This window comes from Hemicordylus capensis, chromosome 10, assembly GCF_027244095.1.
Source record: "Hemicordylus capensis ecotype Gifberg chromosome 10, rHemCap1.1.pri, whole genome shotgun sequence".
Lineage (NCBI taxonomy): Eukaryota > Metazoa > Chordata > Lepidosauria > Squamata > Cordylidae > Hemicordylus > Hemicordylus capensis.
The window spans coordinates 9645880-9660411 of record NC_069666.1 but is presented as its reverse complement, the minus strand read 5'-3'; the positions used below and the strand labels follow the sequence as shown (position 1 = coordinate 9660411).

At 51.1% G+C, this 14532-nt stretch overlaps 2 protein-coding genes across 3 annotated transcripts in view; both read right to left on the bottom strand.

Annotated features, from left to right (window-relative positions):
* Window positions 1-1752, bottom strand: part of LOC128335069 (cell surface hyaluronidase-like) — a 76553-nt gene extending 74801 nt beyond the window's left edge. Inside the window, exons 1-3 of the mRNA XM_053272861.1 lie at window positions 1548-1752; window positions 1244-1384; window positions 128-686 (exon numbers count right to left, since the gene is read on the bottom strand). Coding sequence (XP_053128836.1) covers window positions 128-686; window positions 1244-1384; window positions 1548-1578 — 731 coding nt within the window. The 5' untranslated portion in view covers window positions 1579-1752. The remainder of the gene's footprint in view (window positions 1-127; window positions 687-1243; window positions 1385-1547) is intronic.
* CEMIP (cell migration inducing hyaluronidase 1) overlaps window positions 1-13625 on the bottom strand; it is a 165339-nt gene extending 151714 nt beyond the window's left edge. Inside the window, exon 1 of one of the 2 annotated variants that reach the window (XM_053272858.1) lies at window positions 13439-13625. In XM_053272858.1, coding sequence (XP_053128833.1) covers window positions 13439-13503 — 65 coding nt within the window. In that variant the 5' untranslated portion in view covers window positions 13504-13625. Of the gene's footprint in view, window positions 1-2294; window positions 2573-13438 lie in introns of those variants that run through there. The other variant, XM_053272859.1, reaches the window with a different exon arrangement.
* Window positions 13626-14532: the final 907 nt, after the last annotated feature.

Sequence of the window (14532 nt, the reverse complement as noted above, 5' to 3'; positions counted from 1 at the left end):
TTTATTCATTCAAGTATTTCAAACTCTCAAAAAGCAGTATGAAAACACTAAGTATTATTACGTTGGCAGAAGCACATGCATGCAAAAAAAGCCTAGACTTTTATTAAAAAAAAAAAAAAAAGATTACCTGTATCCCAGATGCAGGATGAATTCACTATGCAGCAAGTTGCTGAGAAACAGGCGGGTCTCCAGGGTTAAGCTCTTGGCTGCAGAATCTCCCACCGCGATGGCGACCACTTTGCCCGGGGTCTGGCGGGCAAGAAAAGCCCTTACTCTCTGGCTTTCATCGACAAGGAGGTGGGTGTCAAAGCGATCAGACGCCACCACCTGGGCCGTGTCTGCATCGATGATCCGGATGTTGAGGCCACGGCTGCTCCAGTGCTTTTTGGAGGAGTATGGGCCATACCGGAGACCCCCTGGGTACAGAGTCCTATCCAGAAGTGTCCATGACCGAGGCCTCCTGCCATGCAGCTCCAGAATCCCGCCTCTGCCCACACCCAGGAATTTCTTGCCATAGCCTTCTACGTCGGCTCCTTCGGTGGCTTTGCCGTACAGGGAAATGGTGGCCTTGGAGCGGTAAGGGCACTGAGCAGAGCCCACGTGGAGAGCCCCACCATTCTCCAGGAGGATGCTGCGGGCCCTTACGGTAATGGGATGCTCTGGATTATCCGCAAAGACCAAGACCCCTGGAGCAGAAGCAGAGAGATACAACAATCCGAACATAGAAAGTGGCTTTCTAAGTGCCACCAAAATCCATGCACCAAGAAGACAGTGATGACTAACTCAAATCCAATTAATTTCAGTGGGATTCAGCCATAATGATAACTTCCTCTGGATGCTGCCCAGTAGCTAAGGGTCTCTTCATCCCCTGCTGCTTAATTCAAACACTGCCTAGGGATTCCCAAACTTAGCCCCCCAGATGTTGTTGGACCCCCATCTTCACCAGCCTTTGGCCACTGTAGCTGGGGGTGATGGGAGTGGTAGTCCCACAACATCTGGCAGCCCAAGGTTGGGAATCCCTGGCTTAGTAGGCAAAGTCAAGGAGATCTCCCTGGAAACTCTCTGGGGAAAGGGAGACACGGAGAGACCCAAGCCTGAGCACCCCCAGCCTAGGACGCACCCGAGACCTCACAACCTCACCTCCCCCCACAAAGGGGGGTAAGTCCGAGGTTACAGCGTGATCAAGCGTGGCAGCGGCGGCAAAACCGCCACCCGAAAGCAGCAGCCACGACCCCTTCCTTACCTCCGTCGTGGATAAGCAGCGAGTGGAAAGTGGCGGAGCTCTCCAAGCGCAGGGCCGTTCCTCGGCCGATGACGGCGGCGCGGCTGCTGCTGTGCCCCGGCCGCCAAGGCTGGAGAGGCGCGAGAGGATCCGGGCAGCCCCCTGCCAAGAGACAAAAGGTTGGTTGTGGCAAGCCTGTCTAGAGGCACAGCTTCCCAGGGGGTAAGCCCGCCCGCCTCCCCGTGGAGGAGAGAGCAGGGCTCACCTCCCGAGGAGCCCGTGGAGGGATGCGGGGCTGGAGAGGGGAGCGCGCAGGGGTACCCACCTGACTGCGGCCGCGGAGCCGCTCCGAGCATCCCGGACGCGGAGAGAAGGGCAGCGGCGGCGACCCGAAGCCACCTCCTGCAGCCTCCTAAGAGGAGCTACAGCAGCAGCAGCAGCGACGCCCGGGCAGCCTGCTGCGAGCAAGCCACCCTTGCCCCCGCGACCGCTGGCGGGCAGGCGGCGTTTGGCAGGCGCGCGCCGCGGCCCCGCTGTCGAGGGGACCACCTGGAGCGACAGGAGCAGGACGAGCGCGCTTCTCTTACGCGACCGTCGAGGCAGCATTCCTGGGGGTCGTGGAGGGACGAGCGCGGAGCGGACTTTCCGATCCTGCACACCGCGGGTCGCTGGCGAAGGCTGGGCGAGGAACACCTGGCGGCTGCGGCGGCGGCGCCTCAAAGCGACCCGACGCAGCCTGTGGCTTACCTGGGGTGGCCGTCCAAGACTCTCTGCAAGAGCGCTCATCAATCATCATCATCATGCACACTTGAGAACATCTCCTGTTTTCACCCAGATACACGCGGCCGGAGCAGCCGGATTCTGCACACACGCACACACAGGGCTTGGAGTTTCAGTCTCCCCGTTTTATTACTTTTTGTTAACGACACCCCAGCGGACAAGAAACCTCCCCAGCTCCCCGCAGCCGTCTCTGACTCCAGCCCGGTCCACGCCATCCCCACCAGCAACACAGCGCCTCCTGGCGGCGGCGGCGGCGCCTCGCTCCGAGCCGGGCTGTACACATAGCGCTTACCTAGCCGAGTCTAGACCAAAGAGGCGCACGTTTTTTATTCTCTTAAACCAGAAGGCGCTTTTCCTGTGAGGTGCCCTCCTTCACTCCACTTAAAGGGGCTGTGCTTGTTCCCTTGTTGGCGATCCCCTAAAGGTCCCCTTCCCCGGAGCGCAAAGAGAAAGCGGCTGGCACAGTTTTGGTGGATAAACAATGTTTGCCGTGGGCTGCTTTGCTTTCTCCCCCGTCTTTGCAAGGGCTTCGGAAAAGCTGAGGCCAAAACCTCTCCTTGGAGCGCTCCGTGCCCGGCTTTTTCTCGCCGGGCCACCAGCCTCCCTATTTATAGGCGATCTCGGAGCCGCGCTGTTTACACCAGCTGAGCGCTCGGCTCCTCCCCGGCCTGTGACGCGGCCCGCCCGCATTCTGGACATACCGCGCGGCTGCTGGCGCCGAATTGCAAAAGAAAAGAAGGGGGGGAGCAACGACCCCCGAAAACAAGAAGGGTGGGGGGAAGACCCAAACACGCGCCGATCGCGCTCTCTCCGCTTCCTTCCCTCCCTCGCTGCGCGATTGCTAAATTCCTCCTGCAACGCTTTGGCATCCGGAGCGCGCCTACTCACTCCGTGTCCCCTGGGCTAAAGTCATCGAGAATGGGAAGCGAAGTGGTCCAGGCCAGGATGCGCGTCGGAAGGCGCTTTGGCGACGATAGGGGGGTGGGTGTCTTGCTGCTGCCGCTGCCCCCCGACGGGGTGGGCTGCTGGCTGAAGGGGACAGAGCGAGTCTGAGCGCACGTGCGCTCGGAGAACCGAAGCAGACCCTGCCCTGGGGCGCATTCCCAAAGCCGCACCGAAAGGAGGCGAAGCGCTGGGAGAGAGCCTGCTTCCTCACGCGTGTGGCCGCGAGTGGGCTGAGAAACCAGGGGCAAACACCTTTCAACGCACGCGCGTGTGGTTTTCACACGTGCGCCGCAACCACGGGCACTTGGAACGGGGCCCGTGTGGCTTTGGTCTCTTGTGGGGGCAACCCCCCCACACACACATTTCCTTTGCTAGTGAACGGATAGGGACGCGCAATTCTACGCATTCTTACTCAAAAGTAAGCCCCACTGAGGGCCGGGCAGAGCTTACTCGCAAGCAAGTGCGCAGCCTGAAGTCAGCCGTGGAACTGGGCTGTAAGGCTGCAACCCTATGCACAGTTACTCAGGCTCCAGCTGAACTCTCAGGCGCCAGTCCTATAGCATGTATACACACTTAAGACCAACGACATGTTATATTAAATGCATTATTTGACCCTTGTGCGTGGCACTTAGGAAAGGAAAGATCCTGCCGTGGAGTCGGTGTCGACTCCTGGCGCCCACAGAGCCCTGTGGTTGTCTTTGGCAGAATACAGGAGGGGTTGACCATGGCCATCTCCCGCGAAGTCTGAGATGATGCCTTTCACCACCTTCTAGGAGTTTCCCATAGTCGGGGAAACATACCAGTCAGGCAAGTCACTTCTCCGCTGTGCCATTAGGGGGCTCCGAGCCGCACTTAGCTTCTTTTAAATATTAGTTGCAGGGGAGGTCTGGATGGGGACCATAGCAGGAGTGCAGTGGGGTGGGGGGCTTTACCCTTTCCCTCTGCTGTAGTCCTGAATCCAAGCAGGCTACCCTATAGATGCAATTTCCCCTTGAGTGAAGCAGCAAAAATTCATTTATTTATTTTTAAAGCTTATTTTCAGTGTCTGACTAAGAAAGCCTCGTGCCTGAAACCCTGGAGAGCCACTGTCAATCAATAACACAGACAGTAGCATGCACCTAATGGCATACAGGGAAATGACTTGATTATCAAGCCAGAGGTTGCTGGTTTGAATCCCCAGACTATGGGAAACACCTCTATCGGGCAGCAGCGATATAGGAAGATGCTGAAAGGCATCCTCTCATAGTGCGCGGGAGGAGGCAATGGTAAACCCCTCCTGTATTCTACCAGAGAAAACCACAGGGCTCTGTGGGCGCCAGGAGTCAAAATCAACTTGATGGCACATTTTACCTTTAGCATGCAGAAGGGGGCATAGCTAGGGAAGGGGTGGGCATGCTCATCCTTCTCCCTAACAGACCCTCAGAGTGAGGGAGATAATTAAGAAAATAGGGATGGGTGGAGCTGGGGCCCCCCGGGGTTCTTTGAACCCATCCACTCAATTATAGCTACACGCCGAGAAAGCTCCAGGTTCAATCCCGGGCATTTCCAGCATCTCCAGGTAGGGCTGAGAAAAATCCCTGGAGAGCCAGCCACACAGTGGCCATCAGATTAGGCACAACTGAGCTAGAGGGACCAAGGGTGTCCCTCAGTTGCAGCTCTCAATATGCCTAAACAGTGGCCACCATGTCCTGTGGCAACAAACTTAACTAGGCATCATGTGGAAAGCTACTTTTGGGGTCTGCCCTGAACTCCGTAGCCTTCTGCTGACCAGTTTCATTGGCCAACCTCGATTTTTAGCCTTCAGAGAGAGAGAGAGAGAGAGAGAGAGAGAGAGAGAGAGAGAGAGAGAGAGAGAGAGAGAGAGTGTGTTTCCGTAACCACTCTCTCTATGCAATTGGCCTTCAGCTGGTGTGTCAGGGTCTCCCAGACAGGTTGGTGCCTCAATTGGGTCTTGGGACCACCACCACCACAGAAGCTTTCTTCAGGGTTTTTATAAAAAGAGGGACAACAAAAAAAGAGGGCTATTGGAAGCACAAAGAGAGAAGGTCCAAGAATGTCAGGGCTCCGTGGTACTTTGGGACTGTTAACTGATTTAAATAGTTGGCAGAGGTAAAGCTCAAAAGTTGATTGCCCAAAAAGACACCAACCAGAATGGAGCCCTGATCAATTTGCCGCTCCATATCGTAAACTTGTTCCCTTATTTTGACTCTGGCGCTTTCATAACCCAAGGTTAGCAATGTGGTGGGAGAAAAACCACAATGATATAGCCTTTCCTGCACCCCTTTCCCCCACCTTGAGTGATAGATGTCCTTTAGCACAAGTGGAGCTAAACCAATGGGATGAAAAACCAGCTTAAACCAGAATTCAAAAATAATAATCCAAGCTCTAAAGGTAAAGTGTTCCATCAAGTCGATTTCGACTCCTGGCGCCCACAGAGCCTTGTGGTTTTCTTTTGGTAAAACACAAGAGGAGTTTACCATTGCCTCCTCCCGTGCAGTATGAGATTATGCCTTTCAGCATCTTCCTATATATCTGCTGCCCAATATAGTACCAGCAGGGATTCGAACCGGCAACCTTCTGCTTGTTAGACAAGCATTTCCCCACTGTGCCACTTAAAGTGGTAATCTAAGTTCTAGCCTCTACTTTAATTTAAAAAAATTAAAAAGTGTGTTCCATGCTGCAGGTTTGGGTTAAGGTTGTCTAAAGTTGGCTGCAGGTTAGGGTTAAAGTTCTGCTCCACACCATTCTTAACATCATAAATTCCCATCATGCACTTACAGGGCAATCCTATGTGTGATTATTTGGGAGTAAGCCCCATTGAACAGTGCAGGACCTACTTCCAAGCAGGAGTCCCTGTCATTGACCAGGATGCCCAGATATTGTGGACTACTACTTCCATCACCCCCAGGCTCAATAGCCTTTGGCTGGGGATGATAGGAGTTGTAGTCAGCTACCATCTGGGAATTCCTGTCCCAGGATTCCAAGGATTGCACTGCACAATCAAATGCACTTGCCTTTCCTAGCAGAGGTGCACCAACCCCCCCACCTTGATCATTCTGAGTTACTCTTTCCTGTACCTTTCCCAGTGCTAGCACCCTCAGCAACCAGACAGGATGTACTATCCCTCCGCAGCGAGACAGGACATACCATCCCTTCCCAATGTTTATGCAACCTGTTCTTTGAAGAAAAAAAGAAAAAAAAAGGCATCCAGTGAAGATGCAACTTGGTTTGGCAATGGGAAGACTGCAGTGTAACGAGACATAAGTGATGGAAATTTCTGCAGAGACATGTTGTTCTTTTGCCCCAGCCCCTAAGGGGAACAGCCTGCAGCAGACAGTGCTCACAAGGAGTCATCGGTCCCAATGCAAACCAAGGTGAGCCCTGCTTAGTAAGAGGGACCGTTCATGCTTGCTACCTCAAGATCAGCTCTCCTCCCTGTACAGTGAGTGTACAGTGGACACAGGTACAGTAATGCACACACTACATGGAATACAAAAACCAATACACGTCCTAGCAGTGTCCCCTCTAACAAGGATACCCAGATGTTGTGGACTCCCACTCCCACAATGCCCAAGCGAAAGCCATTGCAGCTGGGGATTCTGGGAGTTGTAGTCAATCACATCTGGGAATCCCTCTTAGAGGGAACGCTGCTTCCTAGCTGTACCACAAGATGTGGTGACAGCCAACAACCTGGATGGCTTTAGGAGGGGCTTGGATAACTTCATGGAGGAGAGCTCTATCAACAGCTACTAGTTGGAGGGCTGTAGGCCATCTCCAGCCTCCAAGGCAGGATGCCTCTGAGTACCAGTTACAGGGGAGTAACAGCAGGAGAGAGGGCATGCCCATACCTCTTGCCTGTGGGCTCCCCAGAGGCATCTGGTGGGCCACTGTGCGAAACAGGATGCTGGACTAGATGGGCCTTGGGCCTGATCCAGCAGGGCTATTCTTAAGTTCTTACCATACATTTGAGGGGGCAGCCATTCGCACATACACAAATATCTGCACACTCATACAGAGGTGCACCTACATAATTTTGGAGCCTGGACCTAAAGGCCTTTGGAGGTGTGTGCCCCCCCCCACAAGTTAAGCATCATCCCCCAACCTTACACCGTGACAAACACAGTATTTTCAACACATGGGTTCTTGAGGGCACAAACAGCAACTGAACTCACAAGAATGTAAGGATACAAAAGAGGGATATTTATGCAAATATGCCTTCGCATAAACATTTCAACATGCAACTTAACATAGTCCCAACCCACATATTTCTTGCCCCCCTTCCCCCTCTGTCTCTAAAGCACCCGGCACAGGTCACAATCACACTCGGCCACCCAGTACAGTGTGGGCCAGCAGCGACAACACCACCCAGGACAGACTAAAGAGAATTGTGGGTTAGGGACTAGACTTCTTAGGATTCTGTGCATGCCTTCTAAGATGGTTCAGGGACTCAAGAGGGCTCTGTTTCCCTTAAAGGAGTCTGCCCTCTGGCGCTGGGCAAAGCACAGCACTGCATGGTGGAAACGATTGTCTCCATGGGGGAGAGTGCAGAGGATTCACCTTTGGCCAAAGCCTCCCACTAAACAATTTGTCAGGGGGCTGCACTTTGGGTGACGGGGGCCCTACAATGAAGAAAGCTGCACTTTAGAGAGGAGGTTAACATGACAGCAGCTATTTTCAAGAATGGCACACATCCTATAGCTGACCAAGGGACTTTCCAAACGTTAGAATTCATGAGCTCACTCTGCATTTTTTGGCCTGTAAAAGATCTGGCACTTAATGCAAAGTCAGCCAATTCCTCGTCCCATCGTCCAACATCATGGGATGATATTGCTTTGGTCTTCTCCCCGAAGAGCTTCTTGGGGGAAACACCCAAGCTGGCTTCATAACCAAACTTGATCTATGCTTGCTGGCTAATTAAAGTGAATTCTTTCACAGCCAACTTCCATACTGAATCTTATGGTGGTTTTAAACATGGAAACTAGGAATATAGGTTGATGCTTTTAAAAATGCATCTTTCCTGAAATCTGGGGGGAATGCCTCTAGCGCCTTTGAAATTGTGATGGTTCAAGCCATGAGGTTTTACTCAGAAGTAAATATCACTGATTTCAGGGTCTATCAGCAGGCTGCTAGTCTTGATGGCTATAGGCTACCTCCAGACTCAGATGAATACCAATCACAGGGGAGTAACAGCGGGAGAGGGGGCATGCCCCCCTGGTTGTGGCGTCTGGTGGGCCACTCTGTGAAACAGGATGCTGGACTAGATAAGCCTTTGGCCTGATCCAGCAGGGCTGTTCTTATGGGTTTGCTCTCAAGCAAGAATACAGAGGATTGCCGTCTTAGACCTGGTTTGTTTCACCATATGCCCATCTTGCAAGTTTAGGGAGGAGTTTGGAAGGAGAGCTGGTCTTACGGAAACAAGCATGAATGGGAGACTGCATGTGACATGGGCACTGTAAGATCATCCACTTAGGGGATGGGACTGCTCTGGGAAGAGCATCTGAGGTCCCAGGTTCCTGCTCCCTTCCGGAATCTGCAAGATAGGGCTGAGAGAGATTTCTGCCTGGAAATCTAGAGAAGCCGCTGTCAGTCTGTGTCAACAATACTGAGCTAGATGGACCAACAGTCTGATTCAGTATAAGGCAGTTTCCTGTATTCATGTGTCCCTATGTTCCTATTTTGTTATGTGCAGGTAACGCTCGTTATCCACGGGGGTTCCATTCTCGGCTATAACCACAGATAACAAAACCTTAACTCAATGGGTATTGGGGGGCTAGGTTCCTGGAGGTTAGAAAAGAAGAAGACACAAATGCAATTAAAAGGCAGAAACAAGTAGAATAAGGCACCATGCCATCCTCCCCAGCTGTCCTGCAATGCCCCTCCCCAAACCCCTAATTCCACTGATTTTCCACAAAAAATAGAAGGGATTTATTTATTTTTAACTGAGTGCCACAAAATGGTCTTTCTTTCAGCAAAATGAAATGACCTCAGAGGTCATTTCCAGCCACCCAGGAACCACGGATAGGCAAAATATTTGTGCCTGCAAATAATGAGGTTGAGTCTAACTAACAAATACCCAGTAAAACAATCTATAAAGCGTTCACGAGCTCCATTCAGACAAATATTGGCCGTTATAAGTTCTTTGCTGTTCTTCTGAATTAACTTTACAGTGATCAAGGATTAGTTTATCTACTGTTTCAGAGTATAGGAACACGGAAAGCTGCCTTAGTCAGACCCTTGGCCCATCTAGTTCAGTATTGTCTACACTGACTGGCAGCAACACCTCCAAGGTTTCAAGCAGAAGCTTCTCCCAGCCCTACCTGGAGATGCTGCCAGGGACTGAACCTGGGACCATCTGCATGCAAAGCTGATGCTCTACCACTGATCTATGGCCCCATCCCCTAAGGGGAATATCTTATAGCAGTGCTAACATATAGTCACCCATCCAAATGCAAACCAAGGCAGACCCTGCTTAGCAAAGGGGGATTCACACTTGCTACCGCAAGACCAGCTCTCCTCTGCAACTAAGTCTGATTAGTCCCTATGTCTTATGCTTTACACTCTGTGTTCTAAGTTTGGTATTGAACATGTTTTATGCCTACAAGAAAGCAGCCCATAAATCAAAATATTCAGAATTCACAGATGATTCAAGCAGCAGGGTTTCTAGCAAGTGAGTCTCTTCGCGAGAACCCTCCCAAGTTGCATAACACTATGGAAAACCAAACTCCCGATTTCCTCCCTGCAACGCCTCACAAACCTTCCTCTTGCAAAAGCTGAACAATTCACACAGGAAGTAGAGGAGTGAAACCTTCCTTAGAAACACTTTCCTCTCTGGTCCACTCCCTTCTGACTGGCTTCCCGTTTCCTCCTTTCTGCCCAGATGGAGGAAGGAAGAATCAGTCACTTTGCATCCAGGAGGACTAAGACATTCACAGCATTAAGGCAGATTAGGAACCTCCCTAAGTTCTCAGGCACTTGTTGGCAGTGGAATTCTTCTCATGATCAGTGAGAAGGGCTCCGGGGAGGTCTGTGGGGAGAGCGGGTTTGACTCACCCTCCTTGCAGATAACCAAGCTCTCTTCCCTGGGCGGGTGGATCGCCAACTGTCTGCACTCCCAGCAGCTCCGGGAGTTGGGGTGCTGAGCTGCGCCACTGTGTGTCACGCCATCCCCCGGAGCTCCGATAATGCACCAGACAAGTGTGTGGTGCATGATGGGGAAACCCCCCCCCTCCAAGTGTGCCAGCCACACACTTGCTCCCTTAACCGCATTTAACCTGGGTACTTAGGCGAGTTTGCTGCTGTGTAGCTGCTGGGATCAGGCCCGATTCCGGTGGTTCACATGAGTGCACAAAACCAGGATGGGCTCCCTTAGCCTACTTTTGAATGCTCATGTGAATAGCCTCATTTAGTACCCCCCTACCCCCTTCTAGATGTGCGATCCGCAGGGTGGCCGAAGGTACTGTGGCCCTAGTGGGGGGCAACCCCCTTTCAAAACGGACCACTGCAAGCACTGGAAGTGGTGGAGGGGGCAGGGAGGAAAGAAGGTTGCCATCAGCCTCCTCTTCTCTCCTTGTCCTTCTTGCAAGCTTTGCCAGGAGCGTGAGGACAGGCGCTCCTTGAAATGTTTGCAAGGATCAGGTGGGTCAGTCCCAAAGAGCTGCTCTGATAGTGCTGTCTGGGGGAATCGTGCTGCCCCAATAATCTGCCACTTGAGGTGACTGCCCCACTATGCCCCATGAAAGGGCCGCCCTGGCAATCCAGTCCTCTCCTTGCAAAAGAGCCCACTGAACTCAAAGGGACTTTATCTCAAGCAACTGTGCCCCACGTAGCAGCCTGAGGGTGAATTCCATGGGACTTATTTTGGAGGGGGGAAAATATAAACTTGTGCTATTAATTTAATTTCTTGGCCCAGCACCAAGCAACTGTTCCACAGGTGAGCCCAAAGAAATCCTGGCACACAGGACGACAAGAAGATGTCTCCAAATCCCTCTTGAAACCAATCACAGGCAAGTAGATTGAGTGCCACCCGTGACATTTTGCTGCCTGCAACAGAGCACCAAATAGTGACCCCCTTCCCTCTCTTCTCCCCACTCCCCATGTAAAAATAATATGCCCCCGTTAGGAACATTGGAGACTTGCGGAATCAACATTGATTTGCACTAAAACGGCAAGATCATGGGAGCATAGGAATCTGCCTTCTACCGAGTCAGACCATTGGTTCATCAGCTCAGGACTGTCTTTTCTGACTGGCAGCAACTCTCTAGGGCTTCAGTATTTTCCAGCCCTACCTGGAAATGCTGCCAGCCTGGGATTGAACCTGGGGCCCTTGGCATGCAAAGCAGTTGCTCTACCACTGAGCCAAAGCCCCATCCCAGTTCCTTCCTTCCTTCCTTCCAAGTGATAATAATAATTAACCTTGTATTGATGATTATATAATAATAAGCTGGCCCCATGGAGTTCCAGTAGGCCACCCTTAGCACAGGAAATGTGGGGAACTGCACAGAGATGGCCTCCCTGGGAGGTAGTGGCTCCAGGCAACACCAGGGGTGTGTGGTGGTGCTGCAGATTCATCGGGAGCAGAGCGTCCTCCTGCGCACAGCCCTGTTGAACAACTGCTGCCAGTCAGTGTCGATCAAAGATGCACAGTTTTGGCTCTCTAGCCACAGGTGTAGGGTCCATTGGACAAGAGAGGACAAATGTCCCCGGGGCCGGAGGGTCAGGGGGCCCACAAGGAGCCCACAAGCAGAGGCCTCCTGGGGGGGGGCTCCCAGTGAAGGGGGGGCTGCAGTTAGGAGCGTCAGATGCAAGGAAGTCAACTGAATCCTTGGGTCAAAGCAGGAATTTTATCTGACGGAGCTTTGCACAAATGAACGAGAGAGAGAAACTGAACAAAAATTCCCTCTCCATCACCACTGATCCTCAGTTGGAGGATCAAGGCCCATATGGGGATCATACCTCCTCCAACAGCCAATTACAGCAGCATTGTCTTGCTTTTGGGTCTTTAAGAGAAGCAGGAGAGCAGAGAGAGAAAGAGACAGGAGAAGAAGAAGAAAGGAGAAGAAATCTGAAAGAGGCGGGAATCAGATGAACATATGCAGTTAAACCGGAAAAGAAGAGGGCCCTGCTTCTCAGGGTTGGGGTGAAAAGAGGCCATTTACCGGGTATGAAATGGCTGAAGACTACAGTTCTATCTCATATGTAAAAGGTACAGCGTCTGACCTTCCCTTACATGCGGCTAATAGTCTCTATACTGTATTAGTAACTGAGATGTCTCATTTCTACCAATAGGGGTCCCCTTTCCACATCCTTGGCAGCTAATGCAGTTCTGTTGATCTCACTGGAGCTTTTCCCATGGGCGATAGACACACACCCCATCCATGTGGTTATTTCCCGTACAGTGAATTAATAACACATCAATGCTAAGATCTGTGCTATAAGTGTCAATTTATACTGAGATGATTCGAGGAGAGGGAGAGGAGAGGAGAAGAATGCATGCATATTAAGAATGGCCCACATACAGTAACGCCAGTGATTCTGAGCTGTTGCACTATTGTAGGCTCCTAAGGAAATACGGGCAGTCTTGTACAAGAGCTCAAAATACTGTACTTAAAGTAGCTTGCCCACGCTTTGAGAGCGATACTTAAATTCGAAATAATTCTGTTACAGAAATATGGTAGTCTCAAAGCATTTCAAAGTTATTGAAAGGGTTTCCTGAATCTAGAGTGCTTGCTTACGACTTGTAACGTTTTGCCCCGGCCCTCAAAAGGTATAGTGTTCCCTGCAACAGGGATTCTCAAGTGGTGCTGACTACAACTCCCATCATCCCCAGCTGAAATGGCCTTTGGCTAGGGATGATGGGAGTTGTAGTCAGCACCATCTGAGAATCCCTGTTACAAGGAATGCTGACTGTGACTTCCAATTCCCGTCCCCCATGGGGAAATTATACCCCTGCTAACTGAGCAAAGAGAAACCTTTTTGAAGTGGGTGCTTCTCTTTATTTATTTATTTTACATTTTATATCCTGCTCTTCCTCCAAGGAGCCCAGAGCGGTGTACCACATACTTAGGTTTCTCCTCACAACAACAACCCTGTGAAGCAGGTTAGGCTGAGAGAGAGTGACTGGCCCAGAGTCACCCAGCTAGTTTCATGGCTGAATGGGGATTTGAACTCGGGTCTCCCCGGTCCTAGTCCAGCACTCTAACCACTACACCACACTGGCTCCTGTATTGAGCAGGGGGAGAGCAAATGGCCCTATCCATCCCCAGAACAACATTCCTCCAGGGGCTGTTGCTGGTGTCTTATCTTATGTTTCTTTTTAGATTGTGAGCCCTTTGGGGGCAGGGCTCCATCCTTATCTATTTATTTTTATTTCTTTATGTAAACCACTTTGGGGACTTTTGTTGAAAAGCGGTCTATAAATACTCGTAGTCGTAATAGCCAATCCAGCCTTATAAAAGAGACATTCTGAATATGTGCAGCCTCTCTGTAACCTACCGTTTTGTTGCGCCTCCGTTTTCGGCAGCACTTTCCTTGTTTCGAGCGTCCAGTTCCTTTGCCATGAAGACGTCCGAGATGGCTTCACATCCACTGGCACTCCAATGTTCCTGAGAAGCTGAAGAACCCAGTTTAAGAACCACGGTTTCACGCCAGAATGCAACAGCTCGTGTGCATGAAGATAGACCCGGGGAGGCTCATCTGGCCGGTCGCAGGGATGGATCTGGACCATATTGGAGGCCAAGCGAGGCCCAAAAGCTCTCATCAGGACAAATCCGGAGAACTCCTTGAGCAAGTCACAGGATACAGGTTCATTCCCCGTCTTCAGTTGCTTCTGGCTCTCACGGCTTAAAAGGCTGTCATTTCTCCATGGGCGGATGAGTTCATGAAACTCGGTGGCCTCTGGCAGAATCCTCCGAAAAAACTCCTTGTAATCCTTGTCCCATAAAGAAGTGTTGGGATTCAGACCAATTTCTGAAACAGTCATAAATATAGTAAGCACCCCCCCTGGTTCAAGAACAATGTACTCCTAACTGTTGTTCTTATTAGGGTCAAACCACAAACATACAATAAAAAATATGCTTGGCAATTGTGTGCTTCATTTTCTCTCTCCCCTAAATTGCAGCTGCAAAGGGAACTGATATCATGGAGGGGGGAGGGTTAAAGCTCCCCCATGAAAAAAATGGGGGGGGCACAGAAGGGGCAAAATACATTGTTGGGTGGGCAAGTTGTGTCCCACATGTTAGATTTCTGAAACAGAAATGGGGACAGCTGGGTGGGGGAGCAAACACCCATTTTTGAGAGGATGCTTGCTCCCCTTCCCCACCTGGAGTCACCGTTGAAAGCCCTCTTCCCCTTATCGTGATCTGAATCAGACCACAGCTACTGTCTAGGTGGGGTACAAGCATGCAATTGCTTTACATAACTTGTGTTTCGATCCTTAATTACATGTTTCTTTCAGCCTTCCTCCCAGGAGTTCAAGGGGGTGTAAGTAGCCCCTCTCTTATCCTAACAACCATCCTGTATGGTAGGTTAGGCCAAGAGATGGTGACTAACCCAAAGTAAGCTCAACCAGTGCTACTAGCCCAATGTAG